General features: G+C 45.9%; 1 protein-coding gene across 6 annotated transcripts in view; it reads left to right on the top strand.

Moving 5' to 3' along the window:
* Positions 1 to 12,442, top strand: part of LOC144771467 (potassium/sodium hyperpolarization-activated cyclic nucleotide-gated channel 2-like) — a 1,987,727-nt gene that overhangs the window by 1,654,637 nt on the left and 320,648 nt on the right. For 5 of the 6 annotated variants that reach the window (XM_078655894.1, XM_078655895.1, XM_078655896.1 and 2 more), the window contains exon 8: positions 10,441 to 10,587. The exons of the other annotated variant lie outside the window; for it this stretch is intronic. In XM_078655894.1, coding sequence (XP_078512020.1) covers positions 10,441 to 10,587 — 147 coding nt within the window. The remainder of the gene's footprint in view (positions 1 to 10,440; positions 10,588 to 12,442) is intronic. 6 annotated transcript variants of the gene reach the window in all.

Here is a 12,442-nt window from a genome sequence, read left to right as displayed (position 1 = left end):
TGAAGTGCAAAATGAAAAGACCAAATACCTTACTTACCTGATTATCCAGGCACCTTTACAAGGAAAGAAAAGGTCTAGGAAAACAAACAAACAAAAAATAAAAACCAATACAATAGCCTTCTCCCTTATAAACTGTATGATGCCCCATGCCCCGAGAGGAGGTGAAAAGGCTTCCTGAATTTCTCCAAAATCTGTAGGCTCAGATGACCGCATTAACCTTCAATTATTTGTTTTTCAAACATTTAAAACAAATTGCAATAAAAACGGGAAGTTAAATAAGATGTAGTTACATTCCCAGTGTTTTTTTTTAATGAATATTTTTATTGATTTTTCATAGACACGATATACACAGAAGTATAAAAGGGTCTAGCGCCTTGTCTAGTGATGCCCACATCTGACGGGCTGATTCCTTGGAGCAAAGATATGTTTTCAATCCCACCGCACTATCCAGAAATGCCATTCCCACTTGTAATTCTATCACAGAAGCAGTAGTGTCAACACCATGTTTTACAAACAGGACGTAAATACAAACACCTTTTATTTCAAAACAATATCGATGGCATTATTTATCCAATGCATAATGCCAATTTTTTTATAATTGAATTACTAAAGGTCCATTCTGTGAACCATGCCACAAAACTTTTCAAAACCCAAGGTGAAATCTCAAAAAAACTACTCGAAAACGACCTGAAGGAATGTCTCAGCCTGTTTGGCACCATATGAAAATGACATTCACTACATATATTCGCACAGAGGTCAAAAGAAGCCCTTGTGGCTCGTTACCTTGAAAAGAGGAGAAGCAGAATTAAAACGTTATTTATTTTTCATGCAGCATAAATAATCCCATGTTTTTCATTCCTTCTATAAACTCTTTATCTGATGGGCAAGCGCTGCTCTTCGTTTAATTGTAATCTTAAATTCCCGAGCAAGCGTGCTGGGAATTGATAAAAAAAAGTTAGCAGGCCGCTCCGGTTTCAGGGTGAATGACAGAATAATCAGGTATTCCATTAATGTCAGCATGTACGACCAGTGCGCGCACCTTTTGTGTGCGCTCAGTGGCCTCTTCAGTAGTTGCTTCAGGAATGTAAATAGTTAGTTAAAGCAGGCACTAGGCAGCAATGGAACAAAGTTACTCTGAAAGCGAATGCGCTAGAATGAGGCAGCAGTGGAACAAGGCTACACCATCTTGGAGTGAAATTTGAAAACCAAAAGAGTTCTCCACAGAAACAGATACATAATGACACAGCATGGAGACTGTAATCGACCTGTGCTCCTCTGCCTCAAACAGAAGTGAGCTACTGGCAGCCAGAACAACTCAGGATGCAGCAATTAAGAGGGGCACTGGAAGGAGCCTATGATAAGCAGCAGGCAGAAATAACGTGGAGTTAAGTGATTACAAAGGGTCTTGCAGGCAGCACAGGTGCTGATGCTGACCTAAAAACGAGAAGAAATAAACCTTCTCCTGGTTATGTCTCCTCTGGGAAGGCTTAGCATTCTGACACATTCCCTCCAACCCTCCAACAGTCACACCAGCAAGAAAGCCACCTGGATCACCGAAGACCTCCAGGCCTGCAAGCATACTTGCCAGAAATTGGAGAAGAACTGGCACTGCGAACGATCAGCAAACAGCCACACGGCCCTCAAGAACACCACCCGCAGACACCATCAACTCATCAGAACCGCCAAGAGGACCGCATTCAATGACCGCCTGGATAACAACGCACACAACAGCAAAGAGCTCTTCAACATCATGAAGGAACTCTCCAACCCTAGCTCCAACAACAACGACATCCCCCTTCGCAGGACCTGTGCGACTCACAGGCCACCTACTTCCACCGCAAGATTGCAGACATCCACGACAGCTTCAACACCACGACCATCCCGCCAACCTCCGAGATCCCCATGGCCACGATCACCTGCTGCCTGACCGCATGGTCCAACGTCAACGACGATGACACCATCAAAATCATGAACTCCGTCCACTTCGGATCTCCGTCAGAGCCTTGCCCGGACCACGTCTTCAACAAAGCCAGCACAATCGTCGCACCCCACCTCCGGAAAGTCATCAACACCTCCTTCGAGGCAGCAACCTTCCCAGAGAGCTAGAAGCACGCCGAAATCAACGCCTTACTCAAGAAACCAAAGGTGGACCCCAAGGACCTCAAGAACTTCTGTCCCATCTCCCTGGTCCCGTTCCCGGTGAAGGTCACCGAGAAAATCGTCAACAAGCAACTGACCCGCTACCTCGAGGACAACAACATCCTGGACCCATCCCAGTCCGGCTTCCGCAGCAACCACAGCACCGAAACCGCCCTCATCGCCGCCACCGACGACATCAGGACCCTGATCGACAATGGAGAAACAGCAGCCCTCATACTCCTGGACCTGTCAGCCGCCTCCGACACGGTCTGCCACCAGACACTACGAACACGCCTACACGACGCCAGGATCCAAGAGAAGGCCCTGGACTGGACCACATCCTTCCTCTCCAGCAGAACACAGAGCGTCCTCCTCCCCCCCTTCAGCTCCACCGAGATCATCTGCGGCGTACCCCAGGGCTCCTCCCTCAGCCTAACACTGTTCAACATATACATGGCACCCCTCGCCTACGTCGCCCATCAGCACAACCTCAACATCATCGCCTATAAGTATGGGCGAATTTTGCGGATCTGCGGTCCGCGAAATCGCAAAAACATCCGCGAATTCGCGGATTTTCCCACGAAATCACAGATTTTTTTGCGATTGCACCATACTCAACTGGAGTACTTTCTACTGGCTAATCAGTAAGTGCTACCTCTTTGGGTAAATGTATAGTGCTTTTCCTACACTGCAGCTGCGTAAAGGGCCAGATGATTTGTCCCCAGTGACCATGTGTGCCTGAAACTTTGCCGCGGCGCTAAAAGGCGCCGAGGTCCCTTGAGTGAGCTGCCCATTATAGTTGGGAAAGGGCGGGAAGACGTTTCATACCGCTAGTGTGCGGGGCCAAACGGGCGGGGCTTCTATGCATGTTCTGATGCCTCTTGTGTATGGGTCAGAGAGCGAGCAGGGCAGCAGGTGAGGAGGAGAAAGCAGCCTCCTGGTCACAGCCACACGGGGATCACGCTCGAAGAGCCAGATGATTTGTCCCCAGTGACCATGTGTGCCTGTAACTTTTCCACCGTGCCAAAAGGCGCCGAGGTCCCTTGAGTGAGTTGGCCATCATAGTGGGGCAAGGGCGGGAAGACGTTTGATACTGCTAGTGTGTGGTGTGCGGGGCCAAACTGGCGGGGCTTCTATGCGTGTTCACATGCCTCTTGTGTATGGGTCAGAGAGCGAGCAGGGCAGCAGGTGAGGAGGAAAAAGCAGCCTCCTGGTCACAGCCACACGGGGATCATGCTCGAAGGGCCAGATGATTTGTCCCCAGTGACCATGTGTGCCTATAACTTTGCCGCCGCGCCAAAAGGCGCCGAGGTCCCTTGAGTGAGCTGGCCATCATAGTGGGGCAAGGGCGGGAAGACATTTGATACCGCTAGTGTGTGGTGTGCGGGGCCAAACGGGCGGGGCTTCTATGCGTGTTCACATGCCTCTTGTGTATGGGTCGGAGAGCGAGCAGGGCAGCAGGTGAGGAGGAAAAGCAGCCTCCTGGTCACAGCCACACGGGGATCACGCTCGAAGGGCCAGATGATTTGTCCCCAGTGACCGTGTGTGCCTGTAACTTTGCCGCTGCGGCAAAAGGCGCCGATGGCCCTTGAGTGAGCTGCCCATCATAATGGGGCAAGGGCGGGAAGACGTTTGATACCGCTAGTGTGTGATGTGCGGGGCCAAACTGGCGGGGCTTCTATGCGTGTTCACATGCCTCTTGTGTATGGGTCAGAGAGCGAGCAGGGCAGCAGGTGAGGAGGAGAAAGCAGCCTCCTGGCCACAGCCACACGGGGATCACGCTCGAGAAACTCATGGATGCAAAGACCTCCCCGAAGTATTACAGCTAATTTTCGACGGCAGAGACGGGGTTAAGCACACTTGCCCAGCCTCGACATTGCTCACTAATGTTTGGGCTGATTAAAGCGTTACTGAATTTGAGCTTGAACTCGGGCTCCTGTTATATTTATATCTGTAAGTGCTTCTTGTTGACGTTTATTTTTTGTGACAGGAGCCTCGCTGCAATACTTGTAACTATTCTCTGACCCTGCTTCGAGAGTCAGAGCAGGGTCAGAGAATAGTTGCAAGTAGGCAACGAGGCACCGCTCAGGAAGCACTTACAGGGTTACAGCAGGTGCCCAAGTTGAAGTTAATTTCTTTGTAACCAATTTGTAAATGGTTACAAAGAAATTAGCTTAAACTTGGGCACCTGCTGTAACCCTGTAAGTGCTGCTTGATGTACAATTCGTACCGCCTGCGGATTCGCGGATTTTTCTGCAATTTCGCGAGATTCACGGATCGCGAAATTGCAGAAAATACGCATATTCCGCGAGCGGAACGAATTTTAGGCCCACACTTATTCACCTATGCCGACAACACCCAGCTGATCATCTCCCTCACCAAAGACCCTCACACCGCCAAAACCAACCTCCACGAAGGAATGAAGGCCGTCTACGAAAGGATGAGGAACAGCCGACTGAAGCTGAACTCGGACAAGACGGAGGTCCTCATCCTCGGCTCCACCCCATCAGCATGGGACGACTCCTGGTGGCCAACATCGCTGGGAACAGCCCCGACACCCACGGACCACGCATGCAACCTGGGGGGTCATCCTCGACTCCACCCTCTCCATGACCAAACAGGTCAATGCCGCCTCCTCATCCTGCTTCAACACACTGCGAATGCTCTGCAGAATCTTCAAGTGGATCCCCACCGAATCGAGAAGACAGTAACACAGGCCCTCGTCTCCAGTAGACTGGACTACATAAATACCCTCTACGCAGGAACGACGAACAAACTCCTGAAACGGCTGCAACGCATCCAGAACGCCTAGGCATGACTGATCCTCGACATCCCCCGCCGCAGCCACATCACACCCCACCTGAGAGACCTACACTGGCTCTCCGTCAACAAGAGGATAACCTTCAAGCTCCTCATCCACACACACAAGGCCCTCCACAACGCCGGCTCAGCATACCTCAACAAACGACTCAACTTCTATGCCCCTACCCGCAAGCTCCGCTCCGCCAACCTCGCCCTCGCCACAGTGCCACGCATCCGAAAAACCGCGGGCGGCAGATCCTTCTCCCACCTCGCCTCCAAGACCTGGAACACCCTCCCCACCAACCTACGGCAGACCCAAGACCTCCTGGCCTTCAGTCGACTTCTCAAGACCTGGCTCTTCGATCAGTAGCAGGCCGCCCCCGCCCCCTCGCAGCGCCTTGAGACCCTCCCGGGTATGTAGCGCGCCTAACAAATGCCCTGATTGATTTACTATTGTTAAACCATGGAATGGCAGAGCAATACAAGGCAGCAACTTGTGCTGCCTTGTTTTACTCCAGATTGACTATGCCATGCAGAGCCACATAAGGTGAGCCACAGTAGGTGGCCCTGCATGGCCTAATAAATCTCTATTAGGGACTTGCTTTGCATTTGCATCACCTTGTGACACAAGGGCCCCAGTCTTTACTTATCTCATGTTTTGTCTGATTTTGAGCTGAACTATTGAGCACCTGAAAAAGCAACACACATAGCTTGCACTGAGTAGAGAAATCCGAACTGTTTGCAACTTAGAGTGTTTATGAAACCTTCAGGGCAAGAACTGTCACTAAACCAGATGCACATTTTTTTGACCAATTTAATTCTACTATCACTTGTGTGCCTGGTTCAAAGAGTGTGCTAGCTGCCTTATCCTGTCGTCCAGAGGCATTGCTCACTTGTGGTCAGACTGTATTTCCTCTAGAGTGGTTGGAATAGTTCAGTCTTTCTGGGGCAAAGTAAAGATGTCTCAAAAACAGATAACTTCAGAGGAACTGGAAGATCTTCTTTTAAAGACCCATCTAGTGTGAGCAAATGAATTGACTATCAGAATACAATCTATTTTAGGTCCCATAGAGGGAATACGGCTCAATGGTGATAAATGTATCATTCATGAGTCTGCGTGTCTGCTCATGGAGGAGTAAATATTGCTTTGGATTTAGTATTCAAAGAAGATATTTATCAAATTGAAGGACATGAACATGTTGATGGTGTCAAGAAGACTAAACTATTTTAAGAATGCTAACACCTTTCTAAATAGCTCAGAAAAACGATTATTGACAAATAAAATGCTTAGAGAAAAAGCTGAACATTTTTAATTGTTCTACTAACATGGAAAATGTGTACACAAAATAAGGTTCTATTGAATCCACTAGCTATTCATTATAGTGGCAATGCATTTTTGCAAAATGTATAAACTAGTTGCGGGGCAGAGTGCAAGAAATTACAGATCAGTGCAATAATTGACAAGAGTGGGCCGCATAACCACAAAGAAAATACCATTTAATCGAGCACAAACGAAAATATCCATCTACATGCCAGCCACAACAGAGCTTAATTTTAACCGGTGGTTGGAAATCACTGGTCCTCATTTCTGGAGACTGGCACTGATTTTTCCATATCATAGGTTTAGCAATAGCAAGGGACCAAAAACACACAAAACGGAAAGCCGGAGGAAGAGATAGACAGAAACACTGTGATAAAGGGAAAAAGTAGGACCCTGCAAGAGTGAGATAAAGGGTGGGGAGCAACTGATTGTGGGCCTAAGAGTCATAATACAGATTTAATACTGCACAGCCTTGCTATTCGGTTATTTATTGCATGGGCCTAAAGCTTCAGAGCAGGACCTTGAGCTACCGCAGTCTTTCTTTTACTAATTAAGCACTGGCCTAAACCCTGGTCAGGCTGCTATAGCAGAACCTTGAAGAGAGGCCTATAAAGACATACTTACTGACATGCACTGAGCATGGGACTGACTCCATGCCCATCTATCTACCCTTGGAAAACTTGCTGGCTCACAGATCATGGATTATAAGGCTAACAAAGGTCCAAGGCTCATTTTAAATATCATGCAGAATAATAAGCACAGGCTTCGAATAAGAACTGCGTCTTTACCTCCAGTGTCCAGCCGGACAAGGAGATGTTTATTTCAAAAGATTTTTATAATTGTATACAGGATTAAGAAGTGGAACAAGCCACAGGTGACTGGGCACAAGCCTGTACCGAGACCAAGGGGAAAGAACAGTACAAAGGAAGAATAACCAGCTCCAGTGTCCGGCTGGACACTGGAGGTAAAGACGCAGTTCTTATTCGAAGCCTGTGCTTATTATTCGGCATGATATTTAAAATGAGCCTTGGGCCTTTGTTAGCCTTATAATTCTAATTACCCGAGGTCCTTCGCTACCTACACGGGTTCCCTTGTTTTACATACCAGTTCACAGATCATGGATGGTAGGAAAGGGCTGATTCTAGGCTTTCGTCCCCAGTGGCATAACACAAAATGACCCCCCTTTCAGAATGTAATGAGCCACCCTCCCACCCCATCCCACCCACCGAGTCTCCCAGATCAAACAGATATTCATTGGCCTTGGGCTGAATGGACCCCCCTTGAATGGTTGGGAGCCACTGGAGGGTTGCCTGTGTTACGGCCATATTCCTCCCCCCTTGCACTTCGTGGTGACATACAGAGAGCGCAAATTAACACTCCCTCCTCAAGAACTGGTGAGGTGACAGCTACTCTTACAAGAGTTTCCGGCAGTTTAATGAGCCAGTGGTTTCAGGTGGGGCCCAACGTCACATAGCTTTGGGAATCTACACTTATTTCTTTTTAACCTATAGAAATTGATAGAAAAACACAAAATAAGAAAGGAGAGAGTAAAAGACAGAAAAACAATGATGGGAGAAAGCAGGGATTAAAAGAACCAGCAAGAATGTGGTGAAGGAAAAGAGAATGTCTGGTGGTGGTTAAGGCATAAGGTGGAAATAAGATTAAGCAGCCTTGTTATTTGGCACGCTGATACTCGATAGCGCAGAGTTCTGAGCAAAACTTTGGGCCTCAGCACTTCTTTTATGAATTGCTCTGGCACTGCGCCTCCAATTTGCAGTTCAATGCCCAGGGGAGAACGAGGGGGATGGAAACTACAAAAGGTTAACACGCTTCAGAGATCCGAGGTTGTTTTCAGTTTTTGTAATGCCTGGAACTAACTCAGACATAAGTGGCAGGTTCTGAGCCAGGGCAACGCCATGGGCAGCAGCATCTACCTCTGGTGAACCCAAAATGACCTCCATGATTTACCAGAGGTTTCTAAATTCTAATTACAAATTAGATAACCGAAAGTTACATACATGAAGTGCTAATAATGCTGCAGTAGACCACTCAGATGTGATCAATGGTATGAGACCTAAAGGGGATAAATGAGACACATTTCTAGAGAAGATCAAACAACGATGAACTTTGCGCTAAACGTATACTTCCTTAGTTGAAGCCTTCACTTTTAAGCCCCTTTCCTCTCAGACGCACCCTCTACATTGTGGATTGTTGGGTGAAACCTGCATTGCTTTAGATGTCTTTTGAATCATTAATGGCACTTCCTACATTGATCGGCTATAGTTTGGATAGTACCCAAATACGAATCAGACGTCAAGCCATCAAAGGCTGGAGGAAGCTAACCCATCACCCCAGTCTGTATATGGAGTGTGTAGAAGATTAGAACATCAGAACAGCAATTACAACATAAAGCCCATAATAACAAACTTATGAGTCCAGCAGTCAAAACGAATGTGATTAAGACTGAAAAGTTGACGTCTCAAAGCATAACAGTGTCTTCTTCAGGGCAGATGAGTAGCATTCGCAACCCATAAAGGATAAACAACTAAGTGTGATCAAAAGAGTAGGTGGGCGACCAATGCCCTACGAACTGACATGAATGACCGGCAGTGTATAATTCAAGCCAGAATACCCTCAATGTGTCCATCTTAAACTAAAACTGCATATGGCTTCCCTCAGCGTGCAATTTGTATGTATTGATTGCTTTTTTGATGGCTAAGACATTGTTGCGATCATACGCGCTGTTTCCTTGTTATTTGCCATTGCTCACTGATTTTCCATTCTCATTGCGCCATCACTTGTAGCACCTTTTTCACTCATTGAAATTGTCTGTTTTTTATGACGATACTGAACAATCATAATTAATTATCTTCTTCAAAATTGATTGTGTAAGCAGGGTCATTGTATAATTCATGTAAAGATATTTTTTCTTGAGTGTTGGAACATTATTATATACATAGCCTTTACTACCCTAGTTCCATGGGCATCTGGATAGACAACAAGCTGTCTTTTGATAGCCACATTAAGAAAACGGTAGGCAAGTGTTTTGGTGTAATGAAAACGCTGAATCGCACCCTTGATCTGTTGCCTTTGACCTCGAGACGCACCATGACCCAGGCACTGATCACGTCCCGGATTGATTACGGGAATGTGCTGCTCCTGGGCACCTCTGCTAAAAACATCAAGAAATTACAGGTTCTACAAAATTCTGCAGCACGCCTGGTGCTAAGGCTTCCTTGTAGAGCTCCCTCGAGACCCTCTCTTGCTTCCCTTCATTGGTTGCCCATTGGCAAAAGGATTGTTTTCAAAGCGCTACTATGGTGCCATAGGATAATCCATCAAAAAGCGCCGGCCTATCTGTCGGATCTGGCATCCCTATATGAACCGAACAGATCCCTTAGACCTAAAGGAATGGGCCTTCTCAGAACTTCCCGCACCAAAAAAGCCAGAATGGGAGGTAGATCCTTCCGCTCTCTTGCAGCCAAGCATTGGAACCTCCTGCCTACGGACATTAGGCTGGAGACCAATGAGGCCTCTTTCAGAAAGATGTTGAAGACATTGCTATTTACATCATAAGGCTACTCCTCTCTCTCCTCATAATACGCTCTCTCTACAGCGCGGGGACACGCCGTGAGGCGTCACCAGGCGCTCTATAAACCCCTTTAAACTAAACTTAATTAAACTAATTCTGGGTGCCTCTTTTCTTTTTTGATATATTAGCCGTGGCACACACCTATGCTGTCTATAGTTATACCTAAAAATGCATCCATGTTGTTGGTATATAATCGAAATGGCAAAATATCAGTGCATATGCAGTTCGTCATTCCGAGTCCCTCATTCTTTTTCACTTATCCCTCTTCAGCTCTCTATTAACTTTTCCAAGATTGCACACAAACTTTTATTAAGAGAAAACTTTTGAGGGCCCATTTTTTAAAAGAGGTTTGATATTCTGGTCCTTTTGATGACAGTAAAAATCCTTCACCCAGGCCTATGTAGAGCTATACGTATACTGTAAGTTGGAAAAAACTCTGATACTTTTTCATGTTAGCTTTCTTTTATGTTTGTTGCTGCAAAATATATTTACAATTATGTGGCATTCTATGCCGCGTTGATGGATTTATGTGTTTCAGCATATGTCAGTATTTATACATTGTCTGGTCTTTAAAACTTTCCTGCAGATAAGCACCGTGAAAGAGTATATGTCCTACAGAAAGCTACCAAAAGAATTACGCTTGCGAATATTTGATTACTATGAAACCAGGTACCAAGGGAAGTGGTTTAACGAACAGTACATTATTAGCCAAATGTCAGAGTCCCTGAAGGAGGTAAATATCAATCGGCACATGAACACATAATTGGAGTTTGATTATGGGATGAGACGTTATAAAGGGGACATCAAAATGTGTGATTGATGACAGTTGATGTCACGCTATCAGGTATGTTTGACAGTAACTCAAAGTGATAACTACAACATAAAACTGTGGAATAGCATCCCTGTTAGGTTGACAGAGAAGCTATTTTGGTTTATCCAAGATATATATCTTTTAATCACATGAATTGTCCTAGATTCTGATATTTTTCCCATAGATTCACATGCTTGGTAAAATATATATTACCATTTATTATTATTAACAGAGAGGGTATTTTAGGAGTATTTTAAACTGTCAAAAGCTATAGAGCTGTTAGCCATAACACTAGCAACATTTCCAATTGCTAAGAATTTGACCGAGGCCTAGATTATATAAAAGAATATTATGGATTGTTTTGTTTATTATAAACTATGAGCAAACTTACATTTGACACTCGATTTCACACGTACAGACTGATTTAATGTCATTGCTTTTGAAAGAAGTGTGTTTTCTAGAATAAGTTATATCCAGTAACAGAACAATTGACAAGCTAACCGTGAGGACAGTAAGTATTACAGTAATAAGTCTATAGATAACAGCAAATATCTTATTAGGCTAACCCGTAATATGCCATCCATTTCCCCCAGATCCTCCTGTGTTGTTGAGGATACACTCTAGGTAGATGAATCAGTTCCTCAAGTTTGGCACATCAGTCAACTGCTGCTCTCCAGCGGTGGGGGAGAGCCAGTCTATTGCGCTGTCTCTTTTGACAAGTATTATTCCAATGCTCAGGAGAGTGTGGTCTCTCCTCTATACCCCAACATCGTCAATAATGCCCAGCAAGGCCACCCTTATGGAGGTCATATGTGAAAGAGTTGTAAATACCCCTCTACAATATCCTTGGATGACTGGAAAAGTCCCATGTCATGTGATAGAAATTGACTTCCTCGCTACGGCAGCAGCCATATGTCGGGGGCCTAGGTGTTAGCTCAAAGGTGTAAGATAAGCCCTGTGGAAGTATTTAAGTTGGATGATTCAAAGTCTGGAGAGTATCACCAAAACTCTGAGGGACATACATGTGTCCCTCCAAACCGTGTTGTCTAGGCATCCCGGCCTTCACTCCCATTGGCCTTGTAGGTCTATGAGGGGATTGGAGGAGTTGATTATTAGGTTTTATATATCTTGGAGATTCCTCCCTTGCCCAGAAGAACCATTAGGAGATGTGGTTCTAGAAGGTTATATTTAAGCCTGGGCGTAGTTCGCGGAGTTTCGCTACGCGGAACTCCGCGAAGTTACAAAAAACTCCACAAAGTTCCTCAAGTGGCAGAGTGTAGTGCAAACTGCTGTTCGCGCTGGTATTCGTGCCGTTCAGGTAGAAATTCTACCCGAGCGGCAGCTCGCGCTCGCAAACTTACTGTTCGTGAGCGCGAGCAGGGAAAAAACTCTTCTGCACTAGGTAAAGTGGAGTTTTCTGCAGTCCGCGAGCTCTGCAGAGCGCAGAAAACTCTGTAAACTCAGCGAATGGAGCAGAGATTACCGCCCAGTACCGTTTTGAGGAGAGTGTGGTAGGATTGAAATGCTTGTCGTAATTGTAAGGTAGCAAAAGAACTGGAATTTGGGAAATGAGAATTTGTCTTTGAGATCCTGAAAGAATTTAAGGAGAGAGTTCTGCCGTACATCGACCCCCCCCCCCATTATCCCAATGAGGTTCCATTTCTCAAAATGCATAAGCCATGCTGTGTGATGCAACCATTTACCTGTCTAGAGGGAGGTTTAAAGGGTGATTTTCTAGTCCCAGCTGATCCACATTAGTGCAGAGCACCAAGACCAG

The sequence above is a fragment of the Lissotriton helveticus genome, chromosome 8, assembly GCF_964261635.1.
Source record: "Lissotriton helveticus chromosome 8, aLisHel1.1, whole genome shotgun sequence".
NCBI classification, from domain to species: Eukaryota; Metazoa; Chordata; class Amphibia; order Caudata; family Salamandridae; genus Lissotriton; species Lissotriton helveticus.
Note: the sequence above shows the minus strand (reverse complement) of the source record. Positions and strands in the feature narration are given on the sequence as shown.